Below are 21,982 nucleotides of genomic sequence, written 5' to 3'. Positions count from 1 at the left end.
AGGACTATGGGATTCCACCGTCGATGTTGTCAATGATAGGGAACAAAAGTCGAAGCCTGAAGGAGAAACTGCGTTCAATCTTAGCAGGAAACGACTCTGCACGGGATATTTTGAGCCAGTGAATGATGCCGTTGCGGTATGGCTTCGTCACGGCACCAAAACAAGCTGTGCCAGAGGAAGTGCAAAAAAACATAAGACTCTCTGGACAGCTTTGTTACTTCATGTGCTTTAAAGGCGAACTTTGCCGATTTTTTGAGCTACCTAATCCAAAGGCAGCACCTGAATGTGGATGGCTTCCCGAATCCGAAATGCTATCTCGTTCTCCCAGATTCACTCTAGTTAATTAAAAAAAAAGTGATATTTTGTTTGCTGCCGAAACTGAAACATCGTTCTCCCTAATTTTTCCCCAGTTTTCCCTGCCACCCAAGCGTGACGTCGCCGGTGGACAGTGAGGTGCGCGGCCGGCAATCGGGTACGCTCGCGCCCGCCTTTCTCGTGTCTAACAGCGAGAAAACTTGGGCGTTCGTGGTATCTGAAGTTGATCATAATCTCTATTTGCACAGAGTATGCCCTTGGCCTATGTGCTAAACTACGAGAAAGTAAAGAATAAATAATAATAATAAAAACGGGAGCAATTGGAATTTTGATCAAACCGTTTTTGCAACTCTGTACACTCAAGCCGCGGCTCGCTAGTAAATCCATTCTCTTTTTATTAGAAGATGGCTGGCAAAGAAAGGTCGAAGAGTCAAGCAATACATTTTTTGACAAATTGCCAAAGCAGCACGAAAAATGCTCGGAATGTGGGTACGAGCATGCCCCACATGCTCGTACAACCCAAAGGAACGTGCCATTTCTTGTAGATTTTCTTTAGAAAAGTTACTGTTGCAGGCGCCAGTACGTGTAACTACTCTTGTGGTATGGATATGCTCCTTGGTGCTTAAGTAATTTACCAAAAGATCTATAGACCATTTCTGAAAAGCGCTTCTGGTCGATGCCATTTTCGGCATTCGTGCGTGTGGCGCGTACATTGCTCGCCTTCCAAAGCAACGAACGTGTGCGTGCTGGGATGGGACCCAACACATGTAGGCTGTGATTCTCGTAAACAATGAAATGTATAGAATGGAATGAACTGCATTCGTGTAGATCAGATGGCAGGTTACTGGTCATGAAGATTGTGTTAAGATGACAATTAAAAGAACTCTGCAACCACCAAGCCAAACATCAAGGTGCAATGGAATGCGTATAAAGTACACAAATACACTGTTCATCTTCAAATAAAGAATATTTGCTTGAAGATATAATAGCGTGTAAGGTGCAGAAAGAAATAATAAAACTTTTAATTCAAAATATGTTAACAAAAGTTACTAAAAAAATGTGTACCCATTTTTTTTTTTATTTTAAAGTTTTTTTTCTCTTTTGGAGTAGAATGCAACGCGTTCAAACACCCATCAACGAGAGCACATGGAAAGGGAATAATTCTGCATAAGATTTTTTAAAAATTAAGGTTTGGTTTAGCACAGTTTTCATCAGCTGTAAGTGTGCACGCCTCCCCTCAACGACATTAATATTTTCATGGTTTATACAAAACTTTTCAGCCCTATATGAAATTTCTCCGCAATAGAATAAATTCAAGACGTTTTCATCACTTCTTCTGCAGAGAATATTGCATGCCATCCATTTGACAAACCAGGCAAAGGATCCATCACATATTGATGGAGCTCAACACCTGCTCCATAAACCTCTGCAATTGCAGACAGGAATAGCATTATGTCAAAAGCCATGTCTAAATTCAGACTTCTCATCTTCAACTTCTCGTCTCCAAGATATCGGCCGCGTGAGTGGAACCCCGAGAATAGCCCGAGCTAGATTTAATGTCCGAAACAAGAATAGAGTTTATAAAAAAATTTAAAAAATCACTGAGCCAATTGTGAATAACAAATGTGACTGTGCAAAATGTCGACTATAGTGCTAGACTGTGTACTATTTTTGTCAATATTATTAGCGCCCTTCCTTGGACAGATGTCGTAGTGGTCACAGTGGTCACAGCCAGCTTGAGTTTGCGCTTGCACTTTTGAAGCTGTTCCAGCTGCTGAAGGATACTCAACTCGCAGCACGTGGCTATACAGATTCCGAGCATAAGTGAGAGTGTTTCACGTGACACTAGTTCTTTCGGCACACAGCTCGCGCAAAAGCACCTTGACGTGGCTGGCCTCCATTGCTGCCGGGGAATGCATATTTTTTTTTTGCCCACGAAAACAAGTTTAAAAAAGAAGCTTTTTCTTAGCACTGTTTCTACAATCTATCGCGGAGCACAGATTGCTACCCACTGCAAAGAAACTTTCAACCTTGAAGCTGCGAAAAAATTATCTCGATGGCTGGCGCCCGAAAAGCGACTTGGCGGCTGCCAGAGTCGCTCATCCGCCTGTACATCCATGACGTACGCGGGTAGGGAAAAGTAGGGATTTTTCATTGTTGCCAGTAGAGGGTCGCCCCCTGGAACCCTCGCGGCCAGCGTAACTTGAAAATTCAATAACTGCACGGATTTATAAAATATTTTGGTTATCATTTGAGAAAGGGTTATGATGCGGTTTGCAAATTTCCAGCCAAATCGAAGTCTACCAAAAAGTTGGCGGAGTTCTGCTTTAAGAGCGCCAGTGCAAATGAAAATGAGTGAATAGGGTGACCAGATGTCCCGTTTTAGCCGGGACAGTCCCGTTTTAGAGCTTCCTACCGGCCGTCCCGACATTTTGTCTGAATAAAGTAAAATGTCCAGTTTTTGTTGAAACTTACAAAATCATTACCACGCAATTGAAAGAAAAACAAATGCTTACTCGCGACAATATGTTAAAAGGAATATAGTAAAAAAATGTTATCTCTAGCAGAGTATGATTTTTAGCTTTTTCTGTGGCTCCACTTGCCAATAAGTTTTGTTCACACAAACACAAGTGTGCACAGGAACTTTTTTATATTATTAAATTTGGCATGCTTAGCTTTTGGAGAACGGGTAAGAACGATGCTCGTGTACTCAACTGCTCGAAGAAAAGCCCCAGAAAAGTGTGCACTTGCACGGTGAACTGAATAGTAACAGAGCTTTTTCTTCCCGTCTCGCTTTGCACTCCCCCTTCCTTCCTCCTTCCGCTTCCCCCCCCCCCCCCCCCCCCCCCTTTCCCTTGATGTCCAGTTTTCTACTGTGAGGAATATGGTCACCCTAGAAAGGCAGCAACCTAACTGCCATGCACTTCGTATATATTGATGCACATGACTCCATAAATTCCATTTCACATTTCTGATTTGATGTCATGGAACAGCCTATGGAAAATGGAACAGCCCTATGCTGTTCCATATTCCAGCGAATATATTCAGTTTAGTGAACTTTCAGTTAAGTGAACTATTTCCCTGGGGTCCCTTGAAGTTCGCTCAATTGAGAGTTTACTGTACACCAACTTTTTTTCTGAAAACGGCCCTTTAGAGGTGGGTGCGACTTATAGAACAAAAAATATGGTGGAGTGTGTGACAAGAGTTGACGCTTCACTAATTCAAAGAGCAGTCTGTCACCTGGGCATCGATCGCGGTGAACTGCCAGATCCAGAGCGGATTGTAGAGGAAGGGACGGTGATCGAAGCGGTTGTCATCGGGGCTGTACGACTCCGCGTGGTACGAGGGGGTGATCACAGTCATCTTGTGGCGGTTGATGGAGTAGCTGCGGAAGAAGTGCTTCACCTTTTCTGCAACCTGCACCAAGCCAGAACCGGAGAGTTACTGTCATAGCAAGTGCAAGAAATGTGTCCACTGTGTAAAACGAGACCGCGAGAAAAACACTAAAAAAACACTGCATGCATCGGTGAAGTCAAGCGGTGAAATCAACTACAGGTTATGTGGCAAAGCCAGCTAGAGGGGATATGCAGCATAACAAACTTGGTGCAATGTGACAAAGCCAATCTGATGTGATCTAGTGAAGGCTATTCAAGAGATATTCGGCATTTGCCTCCCCAACTACAAATAACTTTGTCCCACTAGAGCGACAGACACAGATTTTTGCCCGGCGACACCGAAACGTTTCGTGTCGCTGATGCTGTCCCACTGTAACGACCAACACTCCCGACAAACGCCAACAAGCGCCGACAAACGATTGACGATGGACAAGTTCTTGTTTGTCCTTGGACTTGAAGCGCAGCATGCAGTTTCACTGAGGAACATCTCTCGGAGACAAACTTATCCTCCTTGCCTGCTTGTACCCTCTGTTGCCTCGCTTCCCACCCTTCTAAACTTCCTCCCATTTCTCCCGTAGCTCGCTCCGCCACTCGACCTTCAGAGAAGTGCTTGGCGGCCACTGATTGTTTTCGCAGGTCCCGTCCCTTGATTGTTCGTAGTGGTCACGGCTTGCTTGTTGGCGGTCGTGTTGCGAAAGGGAATTTGCTGAGGCTGGTTTTGCTCGTGAAAACCTGGTGCGAGGTGGTGCTTCAAGAAGCCAAGATCTATGCCCCTGCATCAGGATGGATACACCGACGTTCGAGATCTGACCAAAGTAAAACCGCTCGCCACGAAGTAGGACACGACGTTCCAGCAAGCAATTCCGGCAGGCAAGAGACTTGTCATCCCGTTTTTTCATGTCCCTCCAAAAAACGCCTGCCTTCGATCATTTGGATATAAACGTCCTCGAAATCGGCGTGAAATTCTGTGGTGCTCCACTCGAATGCCTCAAACGACCCAAATAATGAATGATTTGGGAATTCTAAGCCAGAAAAAGTTTGGGGTCGATTGTCACGACGGTTTACGGAAAGTCGCCAATGGCAAATGAAGACTAGCGGAAGCTTTAATTAAGAATTAAAGTAATCGTCTCCACTTTCACCGTGTTTGTCTGCACGTTCTCTGCCCAAAGAGTGAAACATGAAAACTGCATCCCCAGACTGTTTGTCTGTGTATTTTGAAGTGTTTTGTTCACAACTTCAGTCCCACTAGGAATCAAGTTTCATTGTCCCCGTGTTCTGTGTTGTATCCTCCAGGTGGGACAGCGGACTCCAACAAACAGGCTGTCTGTCAGCGTCATTTGTCGCTCGTTGTCGTGTGTTGCTGTCGTTTGTTGCTGTCCTTTGCTCCAGTGGGACGCGGCTAGAACCAGCACAGGAAAGCATTGCATGTGGCAGTGATGTGATTGGCTTTAGCCGTTTTGGAGCACGTTCTGGAGCAGCCAAAACAGAGTTTTGGAGCAGCAAAACTGGATTTTGGAGCAGCTAAAACAGTGGTTCGGAGCAGCGAAAGTGGCTTTTGGAGCACATATTTTTAGAAGAAAAAAAAAAGATATTCATTTCAAGTGGTGAACAAACGAAGGACACATTGCTCGCCGCAATCAACCAATTATTGTCAAGATGGACCTCCTGGGAGTCTTTCAACATGTAACTGAAATGCCAATGACATGACACATTTCGCAATGCTTCAGTTAAATAATACAAATACATCGGACCAAACGGCACATATTAAAATTTATTTGAAAATGACCAGCTTAGTAGTAAATATCACATCATTAGGCTGACTAGTAATATAATAAATGGACGCAGTCTTTAACTGATGAAACACGTAACTACTGCCGTGCAATGCGAAATTGTCGCGTGAGCGGAGATGGCTGTTCGATCGAAACTATGCCACTCCGCTCCGTTTCCAACTAATTCCCAAAAATGTATGCAAAATATAACTGTCCAATATCCGACAAAAACAAGAACAAAAAAACAGTCCAGCCGCAAGGGCCTATCAGGCCGCCAGGCGAGATAAAACTAAACACAAAAAAAAAAAAAAAAAAAAAAAACTGAGCGCATTAGTGCAAGACATTGCGAGCCAAGGTCAAAAAATTCTTGGAGCACTTTGTGCAACAACTGAATTGGAGACAAATAAGCGCGCTGTGCAGGTTCAGCATGCGGACATTGCCTTCTTTGCTTTAGCTCACTTCTCTTCACTAACTTTCTTTCGCGGCTGATTTGTTTCACGTACCAGGGTACGTCTCTAAAGAAACACCGAGAGAAAACTAGGTAATCAATACTTCGACACAACAGTCTTTGAGCTAAAGGGATGTTTGGAGTAGCGTATTAAACAAGAACAAGATTATTGATGCATGTGCGGCAGTGCTTACGTTTCAGTTTAGAAAGTGCCATAACTGCAGTAACGTGGGGACAGCAACATCCGACGTTGCGCGACCATGGTGACTGGCAGGCAGGGACCAAATATAGTTTGTCCACGGCCGTTGCTTTTAGGAGCGAGTGCTTCAGCCCATAAAGTAACCCCCGCCGCGCAAAAGCATGGTTTCGTTTCACAGCATGACGGCATGGTTATGCTGTGAAATCAGCATGAGCATCCGCACACGCCCACGTCTATCATTGAATTTTTTTTTTTTCAAAAAGACTCGAGACCAGAGACGGCGGGAAAAACCATGCAAGACCGGATGAACGATTGCTTGCACCACCTAGCTCATGTGTGCTCAATTACGGTACTCAGTTTAGCTTCGGTTTTCAAAGGCGACCAAAATTGATCCTTTGGCGCAGGCTTAGTGCAGATTACCCATATTTTGGCAAAATGTAGCAGGATGTAGCAGGGTTAGCCCCTTGGCGCAGTTTGGCGCAATTGGCGCAGCAATCACATCACTGATGTGGTGAAGCTAACTTGGTCAAGTTATACAGTGAAATCGACAAAGGGCGATGTTGCAAAGAACTATAGGAGGTGAGGCAGTGAAGCAAACCTCGTGCAATGTGACAAAGCCAACTTGAGGCGATAAAAAAAAAAATTTAAGCAAGATTCAGCATTTGTTAGTGAACTCTCCATTTAGCCTGCACAAGAAAACATTGCATGTCGTGAAGCGAAATTGGTCAAGTTATACAGTGGAACCAACTAAGGGTTATGTAGCAAAGTCAACTACAGGAGGTCATGAAGTGAAGCAGACCTAGTGCAATCTGACAAAGCCAACTTGAGGTGATTTACAAAAGGCAATTCAACGGAGGTTCAGCATTTGTTACTGAACTCTCAAACTGCCAGCACAACAAAAAAATTGTATGCGCCAAAGATAACCTGGTAAAGTTATCTGGTGGCACCCAACCAAGGGTCATGCAGAAAAGCCAACTAGGAGTTATGCAGCGAAGCCAACGTTGCACTATATAAAAAGCCAACTCGAGGTGATGCAGAGTAATTCAGCATCTGCTATTAAAGTGCCCAGTTAGCCAGAACAAGAAAACTAAATATAAACAGGAGGTAACGCTACCTGACACGGTGCGAATTGGTTCTTCCACTGATGCACCAGCTTGCAGAACATTGAGTAAGGCCCGCAGCCAAGCTGCTTGCGGAGACGTCCGTAAGTGCTCAGTTCCTCGTAAGTCATGCCCATGTCGGCCTGTGCAGGGTACAACGGACAAACGCTCGGCACACTCTTTCGGCCGCCGACTGCGCCCAGGGACCGGGCGGCTAGAGGGGTTGCATTACCTCGTCAGACTGCACCGTCTCTCCATTCCTCAGCGGTGTCAGTTCTGCCGTCGGTGTCATCTTTAGGATGCTGCCAAAGGTAACAAAAATGATCAGTTAGAGGCACATCATGGCAAGATGCCCAAAAATAAATGATGCAAGAAAAAAAACAAAAAAAACATTGCTTAAAAAGTAAAGTAAAGTGGCTCGCTTTTAAAGTTCAGGAAAAATTTACACCAAAACACCATGTTAATGAAAAAAAGGCAGTAGAAAAAGGTTTCTCCTTTTACTCTTTTAGGTCAACCAGAAACTGCCAAATGGGTTCTATTTGCAGTTACTAGATATACTACAATTAATTTTCTTTTTTCTTTTTTTATTTTTTCAGGTGAGCAATGTTATTATCTTGCAAAGAACAAAACATGAAGAGGCCATGAAGCGATATTGAGTTTTAATTTTACAAACTGCCCACTACATAAGGGGACAAACAATTACTAACACATCAAAAATTTCTCTATTCCCGGGTTCGCTATATATTAAGTGGGTTTGACTGTACAGCACATGTAATCACCACTGAACTAGGAACAGGAACAATGTCCAGAGCACAGCATGCATCGAGCATTGCCAGCCCAGGCGCCTGGCCACAATGAACACTGGCAGCACGAGCCAGCAACGGAACAGCTAAAAGCTTCTTTTGTCCACGAGTCAAATTTTTCTGAGTTTCTCCGGTGCTCATCAGTGACTATGTTTAAGCAGCATTTAATAAAACAGAATAAAAGGGTTCATGCTCCTGTAAAGCACATGACAGGTCTAATGATTAGACCTAGCGGTTATGCATACATTCGGCCATAAACAAAGATGCTCACTCGTTCAGAGCGGACAGCTTGAAGGTGTTGCACGCATATCTGAGGAAGCGCTTGAGGTCCACTTTGCTAATGCCTCCTATGGGATTGATGTCTCCGCTTGAGCAGTCATACTTTGTCAGGTAGCCCCGCAGCCTGCAGCAGGAAAGACACCTTCAGTGCTGCGTCCACATACACACAAAAAAAAAAAGAGATCTTCAACATTTGGCTGGATCGACATCAAAGACGTTTGTGCGGTGCTCATTGAAGATGTGCACTAATTGTGTGCACGTGCAGTTAAAAGAAAAAAGAATGCATGCTTTTCCTTTTTCTGTGCGAGAGCAAAATGTATTCTCGGCTAAAAGTTACTTGCCTTTGCTGTCAGTTTTGCATGCTTCGCTAGCGTCCTATCAGCTTTCAGTAACGTACACATAAGGGGATGTTTTTGGTTCTGCAGAACCTTGGGCTAAAAAGCTTTAGCACTTCTCTTCACATACAATGAACAGATCACGACAATAGCTCGACACACTTTTAGAACCAGGGATGTCGTCTCTGCAGCTAAATGCGAGGACATGTTCCTATTTCTAATGACTTCTTCACCTAAGGAGAGAAGTCTAGGTTTACAGTTTTTCCCTGGTTTTTCGGTCAACAGAAAAATCCCACCAAATACACTGCCACTTAACGACATCTGTACAAAAAATAATTTACAGCATAAAAAATTCTATGTTTCTCATTCACTTAGACTCCCGTAATTCTCGTGAGTGAAAGCAAAACCAAAAAGGCGAAGACAGATTTGAAAACAAGGACAGCCTGTGCTTAGACCAGAAACACCAGTCTCGAAGCGGAACAGCAGCACCAGGTCTCGGCGGTCTGCCAATGTCCAGCGACTCGAGGTTCGCACGTCGTCTTTATAAACAAGATCTAGACGGGACAAAAGGGCTGCAGGCCGCCATGTTGACTATGGTGCCATCTAGCAACCCAGAACCTGCCCGTCCTCTTTAAAAACAAGACCCATAGGGGTCGAAGAGACTACATAGAAAGGGCCGTGTGCGGCCATGTTGGCGCACCCTTCGTCCACGTTGCCCGTCGAGAGCACGAGCAGCCCTCCCGGTCGTTCTCTGACCCAGAGTATGAGCTGGGCCAGCAGGTAAGCCAAGACCATCCGCAGCCGAGCCTGCACGTTTTGCAACGCCAGGTCTTCCCTAGAGCCTCCGCCTAGGGAACGGAACTGGGGAACTCGGCCGGTGAGTGCCGAGAAGATGCCGATGATGGCAGCCACGGCCGCGTCGATGGCGATGGTTGTGTGGTAGCTGCAAAAGTGAGAGAAAGCGTGCTACGGTACACAGAAATGCGAGATCGATGGTACTGCACATTCTTCAAGTGTGGCTAGAGAAGTACCGTCGCTAACTTAGGGACAGTTTATTTTCACTCGTTTAAACACGGCGCATGCCAAATAGCATGCGTTTGCCCAAGCAGAAGGGCAAACACAGGTGAAAACACGTCCAGTAAAAATGTAAGTACAAAAAAGCTACAAATAAACAAAACAAAAAGGCATCTGCACCAATGCAGTTGGTACTTCACTGCCAAAAACTACTATGTATTCTAACAATTTATACACAGCAGTTTAAAAAAAAAATGTGCAAAGCTCTTAATTAATGACGAAAAAGTGCCATGAACATTCGTGACTTTCATTCGAGGTTTCTTGGAATGCACACATTGCAATTCTGTACAAGGTCACCACTGTTAGGAATGCATTTGGGATAAATATAACCATGCGAACGACTACTGCACTTGGGTCAAATCTACAAAACAAAGATTCTATTTTCGTAAGAAAACTGGTTCGAGGAGGGCAGAGCAAATTAAGGCCAATCGAAGCCCCCAACGTCTCATGGTTCCATCCTCTCACCAAGCAAACTTGAACGCCTGTGAGATTGCTGTTTACGCTTCCAAACAACGGGCTTAATAGAACGTCCAACCACGAAAACTTTCCTAACCTACGTAACTGTCCCCGCCAAAAATTTTGAAAACTTATTCCTACTGGCTAATCACACCAGTATGGGGAAACAGCATAGCAGATGGCCAAGAAACACAGTTCCGGCACCCAAAAGAACTGAAGGCAGTTTAAACAACCCGCTCGAGCCAGCCCAACCGCACCATCAACGGAAGAGACGAGATCGCAAGTCACACACCTTCCAACCTGATTGGCCAAGTCCTTTGCTAGCGCCCTGGTCTCCCGCGAGGAATTCTCGGTGCCCATGTAGCAGGTGACCAGCACCCGGTTGCACAGGTCTCTCGGCTCCCTCGGCACATAGTCGGGGTCCCCCACAATGCGCCGGACGTCTTGCAACACTTCTGCATCTGCAAATCGGGCACAACGCGCCGTGCACTGCGCCGCTACGGCCGAGAGCTGCCCCTTGAACCACCCGTAAAGTTGCCGTGAAAAGGCACCGAGCGGCGGTCAGACTCTCTATCGCTGCCGAGCACAACAACTATCGAGTGACTGCACTTTTCCAGGTTGCCCCCTCTTAGCTTTACGTGAGGCGACACTGCTTCAGGAGCTTTTTTACGACTTGTTGTCCAAATCTTTACATAGCTCATCTACCTTCACAATGGGACTACAAATTTGTACTTGGTTTTGACATGGCCTAATTACTTTCATTAATACAGTTAACTTTCATTAGTTCGACCTCGGTTAATTAGACTTTTCCTTTAATTCGATCGCGTTCAAAAGTCCCGGCGAGTGCCCATACATTTCTATGGAAGGAAAAGTTTGATAGTTCGAACTCGGGAAGACTCCGCGTCGGATAATTCGTCCCGAGCGAATGCGCGCAGGCTCACGTTGCACGGCACCACGGCAGAAAACCACCAACGTACGGCGAAACACGGGCCCTTTGCTGCAAAGCCGAATGTGTGCAAATAGGCGCCTGCTCCTCTACGCTGTTGAGATGGACCGTAGCGAATGACACAAGCCAGCGCAACTATCTGGCGTGGAGTACCATGAAGAACATAGCACGTGGTCGGACAAAGAGACAGTGCACGCTCTCAAAGCACTTGTAGCATCGTGTACGATCTATCTTGCGCGCCAAAAAGCGCAAACTGTTTTTTTTTTTTTTTTGTGTTATTTTTCTTTGTCATGGATGGTCTGGCTGCCCGGTGCACCAAAGTCAACTCGTAAAGCCTTCTTTTTCTTTTTTTTGTAGCGCGCAATTTTTTTGGGGACGTGCCGTTTAGCTACGTTGCTCTCCGGAGCATACATTTGGACACACGTTTTAGGTGCAGACGACAGCAGACCGCCCATGAGTACTTTGGACAATAAAAGGAAGTTTAATTTTAACCGTTTTTCTGTCTTTTTCTAATTCGATCCTTCGGATCATTCGACCAAATTTCAAGGTCCGGTCGAGGTCAAATTAATGAAAGTTTACTGTATTAGAAATGTCATTTGCAAAGATTTCTGGGAGGATTAAGACAAACTGAAATACTGAAGTTAGGAAATAAACATACTACATAAAAACATACTAATAATAGAAAATAAATAAACTGAAAAATCCGTGAGATCCGATAAGGTATAAATGAAAGCTTTAGGATGATTTAAGCTTTTGATGACACTTGAACTTTCCAGTTTTGAAATTATTGTATAAAGTAGCTGTAAGAAGCACCTAAAAGAACACCTGATGCCATATTCAACATATTTATATCCCTTACGGAGTACCTCACAAACACACATACCAGAGAAGAAAAATTAAGATTGGATGTGTGAAACTGGAGGTATGGCTCCATAAAATAGTGAGGTATGTAAATAGTAATCCAATTTGAAATAACAGCGAAACGAAAACATGCACACACCTATTTCGCTATGTTTACAAGTCAATATTTCACGATAAAAGAGACTCATTTCTTGGAATAACTCCAGGACAAGATGATAAGCGTTTGTCAATCTTCAAAAGCACAATTTCAAAAAAACTTTTTTTTTTTTTGCCTTAGAAAGCAGTGATTAATTAAATCCCTAAGTAAGAAACAGCACAAAAAAAGAATTGAGGACTAGAAGGAGCACACAAACACAGCAGTGTGTTTCCCCGCTCCTTTTCAAGAGTTATTTGTCGTCGCGCTCGCAACAAGTCAACATCGGAGATCAATACTCTACAAATGAAATGGTGCTCACAGGAGTACCACAAGGATCTGTGCTGGGGCCGATTCTTTTCTCTCTCTATATAAATGACTTGCCTAAAGCAGTTGGAAAATTAAACGTAACAATGTATGCGGACGACACAGTATTGCTGGCATCTGGTAACTCCTGGGGTGAACTGGAGGGGGAGATTAATCAAAACCTTAAACAGATGGAGAGTTGGTTTTTGAATAATAAGTTAACTTTAAACTACCAAAAAACAAATTATATAGTGTTCGCTTCCCCACATAAGGTCACTCCAACAGAGTCGCAAAATATACAAATAGGTAATAAGTCCATTCAAAAGGTAGAACATATTAAATATTTAGGAGTGATTCTTGACTCTTGTTTCAACTGGAAACCGCACATCGAAACATTATGTAAAAAACTGGGCTATTCGGTTTACAGCCAGACAATACATTAATTCGAAAACTTTAAGATTGATTTATTACAGTATTTTCCATAGTCACTTACAATATTGTGTAGTATCGTGGGGTTTTACATACCAAAGCTATCTACAGCCGATAGTAACGCTGCAAAAGCGGGCATTGAGAATACTAGAATATGCAAGTTACAACGCCCATTCAGCTCCCTTATTTCAAAAACAACAAATAATGCCATTTCATGTGTTAAGAGACTATAGAACTGTAATACTGGTGCATAATATTGTAATAAATAATGTATACCACTCCCATCACGTATATTTGTACAATCAGGTAGAGTCACGAGGAATGTTCTCATAAATAACTTCAATACTCCGCCCTATAGCAATACTTATGGTCAACGTCTAATACAGTATGTAGGTACAAAAATTTGGAACTCATTAAGCACAAACATAAAAGAAAGTAAAACATTTGCACTGACTGTAAAAAAGCATTATTTGGAAATGTTGTAAAACCTACATTTTATTTGTAAGGCACAAGGCCGGGACCGAACCGCATGCCTTATATTGGTACATTTGTATGGATCCAGAACTAGCCTTGCTGGCTAAGGATCCAGATGCGATATGTAGTGATTTCGATGTATACAAAATATGAATAAAGATAATTATTATTATTATTATTAAAGGGACACTGACAGGGTATTTATGCTCGCCGAGGTTTTGATTTGTACGTGACATATGAGAGCTCAACTACCCAGAACAGAATTTGCGGCTCGAAATTCGGTTTCTTTCCGCCCGAAAACCGCCGATCAAGAACTGGCCAGTTCGAGTCTCGCTCACTCTCTTTTCCGCGGTCACGGGCCGTTTTCTAAGGTATCGATGCGACCACCAAATTTAATCAAAGTCGTAGGTCACTGAAGGCACACACTCAATATTAAAAATAGAAAAAAATATGAAACCAATTTTTTGTGGCTTCTAAGAAGCTGCAAATACGTTGATTGAAAAAAAAGTTCCACAGACAACCGGAAGCATTCTGTGCGTTCGTCTTTTCGCGTATCGTGGGACTCGCGGGGACGGCGGTGGCAGCGGACGACGGGCGTGGGACCTCTATTTCAGAACTGTCGTTCGCGGTACCGGCGAATTATGTCTACCTTTAAAAGAGAAATTTGGGACTGATCAAAAGAATTGGTATTCATCCCGTACGACACGCCCGACCACCAAGCCGATTTGCACGAAGACGTTGCCGAGCCGTCGCTCCCTTCTCGTGGCTGAAGACATCGCTCGCGCAAACGTCAAACACGACGTGTCTACTTCGAGTTGAATATGCACGCGTACGATTTCTTTACTAGGTGCGAATGTCGCCAATGCGTGGTGCTTCCCGACTTCGACCCGGGAGTGCTTTTGCTAGAGGAAAATCGGCAGCTAACTTTCCAACTTACAGTTTACCGGCTGAATTATTACTAAGAAAAGAGATCCCGCAGTGAAGAGTTGCCCCTGTAGCTCAGTAGGAAAGACGTCCGCTTCACACGCGGTAGAACCGGGTTCGATCCCCCGTAAAACTTTTTTTTTTTTTTAATTTTTTGATGTTTACATATCTTTCTTTTTACAATTATCACTGAAGAAACAAACAAAAAAATAACAAACACATGTTGTGGACGACACTTCGCTGAATTAAATGGTATGGGATTTCCTTTTTGACACCTGCGAACTCAATGTAATCACTTTCCACAAAATGCGAGGAGCATATAAATCAGGTAACGTCCGCTTTCCGAGGTGTCCGTATATGTTCTACAGGAATTGCAGCCAGCCATTGGTCCCGATCCCATTGATCTTTCGGAAACGCTGTCGCACAATGCCTCTTTTTTTTTCGGACGCAGGACATGTGAGCCAGCTCTTCACGCAACATCTTGGGTGTATTCTTTTCGGAGCCGATCATGGAAATTCACCACGGGCACTCACTACTCATCTCCAACTTCTCAATGTACAAAACAGCTCATCTTGGAGTACAGAACAACGAGCGGAACAAACATAACTCACGGCGAACAGTTCCCGCACGCCGCATCGCACGCCGCATGTCCTGTCGTCTGCTACCAAAAAGGAGGAAAAAAAAGACAAAAAACGCACGGTCGGGTGTAGCCACGTGACTTCCGCCACTCCACTCTCTTCTCTCCACTTTTCCGACCTCCGTCGGGTTTCGGTTTCGGTTTCGAGCAGTTGCGTCTTTTGGCTTTATTAAAAAAATACGCTACGCTGTTGCAAAATATTAATTGGGTAGTCCTCCGACACCATAATGAAGCGCCTGGCAAAATATGAAAAAAAAAATTTAGGGGGTGTCAGTGTCCCTTTAAATTACAATGAATGATGTGACAAATCATTCACAAATCAACCAGAGAAACCAAGGACTATTCAATTATCCATGAGAGGCTCGAGTTTGGAAAGGTTTTGATTAAAATAAACTCTACAGCCAAAGCACGAGTAACTCCTCCTCACCCCCCTCTCGAACAGAAGAGCAGACGAGCCTGCACATGGAGAAGACCAGGGTGGCCACGCTGGCGCTGTCCACCCCTCCACTCAGGGGCAGGAAGAACCCGCCCTGGCCGCTCCGCCTAAGGTAATCCCACATCCAACAAGCTGGGCCTAGGCTGCACGAGCAAAGGTGGCGTCGTACAGTGTTAAACTCGGGACGCAACAAAATACATGAAAAGCTAATTGCCAGGGATGCACGGAGGAAAGCACGTACAGCTGATGGACGTCGACGGTTCCACAAGTGGAAGAAAAAGAAAAAGCAGAATTGACGCTTAAGGCGACTTTGGGGCACTACTAATCGTGAACCAAAAACATTGTTTGGGAGAGTCTATTGGTTCTTATAATTTCTAACTAATGTAAATATTACGGCGTTGTCAGGAATGCTTCATTTTTCGGGTAGTGTCAACATTCTAAACTTTCAAATATTGAATAATGCCATATTTGACTCTAAGTTTGAATCGAATAGGGCTATTCGACAATTTTGAAGTATTTTTGAAGCATTTCGAAGTTTGAAATGCTGCAAAACAAGTTAAATCAAACTAAAAAAAAAAATGATTCCGAGCACGTTTAAGCATTTTTTACGAGTTGTGAATGTGAAAGCATTCTTGGTGTCGAGAGGAGCAGAGGCAGCCGAAGCAGAGGCAGGAAGTGCAGCGGTGCACGTCTTCCTGTTGCGCATGGCACTGCGGCGGTGACATCACGCTCCTCCACTGCGCAGGAGCGGCAAACCTTGCTGGCTCCACGACAGCCTCCGTGACGAAGCATTGCGTTGCTGTGCCTTTCTTTGTGTTTTATTTCTCAAGCACGTCCGCTGTGACCTTGAGTGCACCCGCGGGCTTCCGTGACAAAGCATCTGAATGACGCGTCGCAGCCAATTTAGGTGCCATTTTTCGCGGTTATGGGTTTTTACGTTTCATTTTTACGCAGTTACAGATGCCGCCGGCTCCATTCTAGGGGACAGTTAATGCTTTTGCATTAAAAAGAAAACAAAGAAAACAGCGTGCTCTATACATGTTTGCAAGTACGACCTCGGGGCGCTGCCAATGTTGTCGAGTTGGGGTGCGCTTGGGCGCACCATAATTCGATTATGACGCCTTGCTAAGGTGTCATTATCGGATTATGATGCGCCCAAGCGCACCCCAACTGTGCAAGATGGCTGGCACCCTGAGGCCATACTTGCAAACGAGTATGCATACTTCAAATCAGTTCACCAACCGAGGCTGGAACACAAGTAGCAATAAAAATAGGAGCAACAAGTTTACTCGCTTGAATCTATTGCGGATCGCGTTTCTAATAGACAGCGGCAAAGTGTCCATGCTAAAGAGTCGTGGCAATTTTTTTTCCCGAATAAGCCAGAATAAGTCTTTTGTGGCCACCTTTCTTGCTCTTTATTTGAGGCCTTGACCTTGATTCACTAATATGGACTCACATTATGGCAATTTTTCTGGGCAACGGAAGTGTTCATATTAATGAGACATGACTTTACTGAAATAAGAGCAATTGTGCAGGCAAGCTGGTGAACGATCATGGTAGAGAACCTTTCAGACCTTGTTGTGTTTGTCTTTTTATTTCCTGGTAGTCCCAAAGATTCTTAACCATGATGGTATTGACAGTCACCAACTATTCGCTTCGAAATTATTCGATTTGATTCTAAATTATTCAAACAAAGAAGCTGTTTGTTTTGTATTCTATTTGGACTAAAAAATTACTATTCACACATCCCTATTAGTTTTGTCTCCATATGCCTATGAACATATTAATACCAGAGTTGGGCAGTAGTCCCACCTGTTTTCACCTTCATTGTGCTGGATTAGTTGAACTGAAATCTACTTGTTCAAAAACGGTTGCAGTGGAACATACATAAAGGCTGTCCATGTCCTACAACTAAGGCTCTAGCAACACTTGCAGCGTATTATTGGTCAGACAGTTATCTGCAGGCAGGGCAAAAGCTGAGAAATACTACCTATTAGTCTCATTCCCAGATATCAGTTGAGCACACACCTGATCTCCTCCTCAGGTGTTGGGAAGACCCATTCTATGGGGGCAGTTGGTGGGCAAAGGGCATCGTCGGTTTCGGACAACGAGAAATCCACTACCACTCGGGAATAGTTCTCAGACTGTGCCGCCTTTTCGATGGAAAGAAGAACAAACCAAGTCTTATAGCATACATTGTAGATGCAGCATCAGTAAGCAGGAAGACCTAGCTAACACACGTATGGAGTTTCTGCTGCACAAAAATGACGTCACTGCACAGACACTAGGGAAATCTTAACTGAGAGGCAGCTCCCGGAAATGTTGTTTAATGGAAGGCAAATAGGCCTTGCATTATAAATTAATAGACACTACTAAAAATTAGTGGAAGATCTATTGGTGGATTCTCAGGGAATGCGTTAGCACTACCCTTGGAAACGCCGCACACATTCCCCTTTCGGAAACGCTAATGCTGACCCTCTTCACTTTTCTCTTTTGGCTTTCCCTTTTGCTTTCTCTATTTTTTGCTGCCCCTTTTCGGCCACGTTACGAGGTCAGTGTTAGCGTTTCCCAAAGGGGGACGCATGTGGCGTTTCCCAAGGATCATGCTAGTGCATTCCCCAAGAATCCACCAATGAATCTTTCTTTAATTTTTTTCACCCTTTTTTTTTTGTGCTCTGCTTGTCAGAATACGTCGACACCCTTGAATATGGTCATTCATATCACCCGCGGAAAGAACCGCATCCATCATTTTAACTACCCACACATCACAGCCCACGCACAGCTACTACAGAAACCCAGGGCGAAGAACGACCGGCGGCGGCAGGACGGCAACTGAGCATGCCCGCATTCCACCGCACCGCGGCGCAACACCTCCTAGATAACAAAGCCGTAGTGCTGAATGAGATGGCGTCATCGGAGAAGGTCAACACTGGGCACAGATTGGACAGGAAGATTGTGTCAACGTTTGCCTCAAACTTGACTTGAAGCCGAGCACTGACGCAGCACTTGTTTCCAATCTGTGTCCGGCATTTGCCTTCTCTGATGACACTATCTCACTTAGCCCTATGGCTTTGTTATCTAGTAGGTGTTGTGTGGCGCCGCCTCCTCTCTCTGGCTCCGCGCCAGCTGCGCATGCGACTTTGACGAAAACGAAAGGGCTCGTTTTGACGAATTACGACGTGCCCGGCAGTGTCTGTCAGTTTGTCAGCGCCAGGGAGAGAGGAAGAGGTTGACGCAGCTGACGTCAGCGCTTGGGACCAATGGGAGCGTAGCACGCATCACCCTCTCACCCTCCTTCTCCCTTTCTCTCGGCACTGACAAATGAAAAACACCGCCGGGTTTTCAACAAGACGATCGTTCTAACATATTAAAAAAGGACTACAAGGGTATTGCTTATTGTACATGCGCTATCCTGGCTGTTCAAATGGGACTAAGTAGCAGATTTTGTTGCTTTTCACCGCATATCTGAGCAGAGTCGCGATACCGTAGATTGTTGTGCACTTCATGTAATTATCATGGTCAAAGGTCTATTCTAATAAAATGCTCTAATCAATCAGGTTTTTTATGGCTAACTACATGGGAGTGCAATGAAGTTTTCCAAATCGAATAAGTGAAAGACAAAATGCATTGCAAGAACAAAATCCCAACGAACAGCTTACATTGATGTAACGAACGAAGATGAATTACAGTAAAGAATTAGTTGCGACAAAACGTCCATTTAAATATAATGCAAGAAGTACCTTGTAGGTTCTGCTGCGAATTTGGTTCCGGTAAGCTCGTACATCCTCCAAATCCAATGTTGCAGTAGTTACTTCCTAAAGGCAAACATTCAAACAATGTTACTAATTGAACAAACAGTCCTCAGACTGACATTTTTGTTTAACACTTCCACTGTGTCACATCAGTGATGTACTATTTTCACAGGTGCCGTAGCCCCCCCCCCCCCCCCCATGCCAGGCAAAATAATACATATGCACAAATAGTGACACCAGATGAAACCGCAAACAAATGCTTGAATGTGGTGCGATGCTTTGGCCTTCGAATCAAGTTTATGTATTACTGACTAGATATTTTGCGCTTGACATTTCTTGCCCACTGCATGCGTGGCAACTTTCTAAATTCTGTTGGTGCACATATGTCATGTGAATACGTAACACATTCGTCGATCGGTGGGCCACATGCATGACTGAAAATCCCAGTCAATTCAAAACATGCAAAAGCAGCATGTCCGGCTGAACCTACCACTTCCTGTAGCGCAAACTGCTTGGAGACGCCCACAAAGTCGCCGTTGATGGCAATGGTCGAGCAACCCTGGTAGTACACCCTCTCCCCGTCACAACCCCGGAGGTTCGAGAACATGTAGATGCCGCCACTCTGCAAAAAAGGCATACAAAACCTATAATTGGACACATCTCGGAAACTCTAAGGGACTTTTCACACAAAAGTTGCCAAACGCAATGGAGGTGCCGCATTGTTTACTATTCACTGGAAAAAGAAAAGAAGCTCTCCCATTGGTTGATGGCAGCAATTTTCGAGCCGGACGAGTCGACCAAACTAGAAAACTAGATGCTAGGACGTTAGACCCTTGTTCTTAAAGGTCAACTTTCTTCAATGACTTCAATTGTGGCCTTTCACATAGCGTCGTCTGCAAGCGTGCGCGTGCGCTTTGCAGGACAGATTACCATCGTCATAATCATGAACAGCTCTAAGCACTGGACGGATCAGTGACAAACAACTTAAAGTCTTTTTTCTACCTAGTGATTTTATATAACATATATAGTTAGCCTTTTATCAAAATTAGTTCAATGTGTTTCAGTAAGCACCAGACTGTATTCTAAGTTGTCCCATGCTATAATTGCAAGACGGCATTTCTATCTTAGTTACACGCCATTCCCCCCCCTCCCCCCACCTCCCCCAAATTTAAAAAAGATCTCCCCATCTCAATCTTTTACCTTTCTTCAAAGCAAATAAGTGCCAATCTGCTACATCATGAAAGCCCAGACAGCAAACAAAAGATGTCACGCCACCGGCACAGCCGGTGTGAGACTGACATGGTTTTGAAATTCGTCCATTGAACCACAGCTACGAGAAGGTACACAACTAAACAGATCCAAAAATGTGGCCTAGACACTAGAAATGCTTGTATAGTTTGGCCCGCATAAACTAGATTCGCTATATATAGGGTATGGCCCAAATTTCAACAGCTATACTGAACCTCGACAAATCCTTTCTAGGTCGTACTGTGCATGAGTCTTCTCAACCCAGGGTTCAATTGACGAAAATATTCCCTGGAGAAGGGGAACAAGAGGGACAAAGGAGAAACACAAATCTTCAAACACAGCTAGGTGACTGGTGCGCTACCGAAAAAATCCGCCTGGTCCGGGTATCGAACCCGAGACCTCTCCATTACAGGTGGTCCACCTGTAATGGAGAGGTCCCGGGTTCGATACCCGGACCAGGCGGATTTTTCCCATCGTTCACCAGTCACCTAGCTGTGTTTGGAGATTTGTGTTTGTCCTTTGTCCCTCTTGTTCGCCTTCTCCAGGGATTATTTTAGTCATTCTTATCCAGCTCGCTTGCACCTTTGCATTTAATTGCATTATAATCAAGGTTCAACGGTTTCTCTTTACTGATGTGCTGCCCTCTAGAAAGCTCCGACAGCAGTCCCACCTTGGCAGTGGCAGACTTGATGAGATCGGCAACGATGTACGTCTTGCGCAGTTCGTGGTAAGACCCGCTTCCATTGACAATGATTTCTGCTCCATCCAATGCCTGGGGCACATGGGTGCTGATTACGGAAACATATAAAAAAACAGAAGCATTATTTGATTCAAAAATGGTTATTTGGAAGTAAGGATGTTTGTTCACTTACAGAAATTGTTTTGTATGACCAAAATCAAATTCACCTGCAAGGGTTCCAAAGTTCTTCGCAGATCTCATACCCTATGCAGGTGTCGTTTGTCGATATCAGGGCATCTCCAAATGGCACTGTTCTCTGCAGAAGATGGGTTACAGTGAAAAAAATATAATATTCTGAGAATATCAGGAGTGCAAATTATGTAATCACAATTTCAATATTGTCGTGAAAGAAATTTTAGGCTCCACCAGAAACTCCAGTCATTCATACTTTGAAAGGGAGATAACAAAAAGTTCCCTTTCTGGCAATGCTAACCCTGTCATGTGACATCGGACTTAAGACTATTTTGGAGGTCAAGGGGTATCATTACTAAAATGTTATAGTTCTGGTAAACACTGATTACTGTGAAAACCCCGAGACGACTGTTTGAGCCATACATGAATGTCTGAAAGCCTCGACCAACTGAATTTACGCAGTCCATTCACAGCATGTTTAAAGAGGCGCAAAATTTTCACAATATTCTCAATTCAAAGATTTCTCAGCGTGTATTTCAAAATCCCGTAAAATGCCAAGCATCCGCCCATTCTGCAATAAGCGCCCCACTTTCAAATTTGTAATATTTGGAAGGTACACAAAGGACAAGTCTTTACATATTGTTGACCTAAGAAACGTCCATCCCCAGTTTTACATCATTGTCTCCAAATTTTGAGTAGGCGCTTGCTCGGGATTTTACAGCAATCTCACATCCTATCTTCATTAAAGAAATGCAAAACATAGCCATAACACACACTTCTTTGCAAAACTTT

At 44.2% G+C, this 21,982-nt stretch overlaps 1 protein-coding gene across 2 annotated transcripts in view; it reads right to left on the bottom strand.

Moving 5' to 3' along the window:
* The window catches only part of LOC8029846 (glutamine-dependent NAD(+) synthetase), a 30,448-nt gene that overhangs the window by 3,060 nt on the left and 5,406 nt on the right, over positions 1-21,982 (bottom strand). The window contains exons 6-17 of one of the 2 annotated variants that reach the window (XM_029966777.4): positions 21,226-21,314; positions 20,990-21,107; positions 19,562-19,693; positions 19,060-19,134; positions 17,348-17,472; positions 15,311-15,462; positions 10,466-10,634; positions 9,344-9,586; positions 8,301-8,432; positions 7,459-7,528; positions 7,241-7,369; positions 3,556-3,732 (exon numbers count right to left, since the gene is read on the bottom strand). In XM_029966777.4, the coding sequence (XP_029822637.2) occupies positions 3,556-3,732; positions 7,241-7,369; positions 7,459-7,528; positions 8,301-8,432; positions 9,344-9,586; positions 10,466-10,634; positions 15,311-15,462; positions 17,348-17,472; positions 19,060-19,134; positions 19,562-19,693; positions 20,990-21,107; positions 21,226-21,314 (1,611 nt within the window). Of the gene's footprint in view, positions 1-3,555; positions 3,733-7,240; positions 7,370-7,458; positions 7,529-8,300; positions 8,433-9,343; positions 9,587-10,465; positions 10,635-15,310; positions 15,463-17,347; positions 17,473-19,059; positions 19,135-19,561; positions 19,694-20,989; positions 21,108-21,191; positions 21,315-21,982 lie in introns of both variants that reach the window. The other variant, XM_029966778.4, reaches the window with a different exon arrangement.

Source organism: Ixodes scapularis, unplaced genomic scaffold (genome assembly GCF_016920785.2).
Source record: "Ixodes scapularis isolate PalLabHiFi unplaced genomic scaffold, ASM1692078v2 PGA_scaffold4__175_contigs__length_147842914, whole genome shotgun sequence".
Classification (NCBI taxonomy): Eukaryota; Metazoa; Arthropoda; class Arachnida; order Ixodida; family Ixodidae; genus Ixodes; species Ixodes scapularis.
This window is presented reverse-complemented; position numbering and strand designations above follow the sequence as displayed.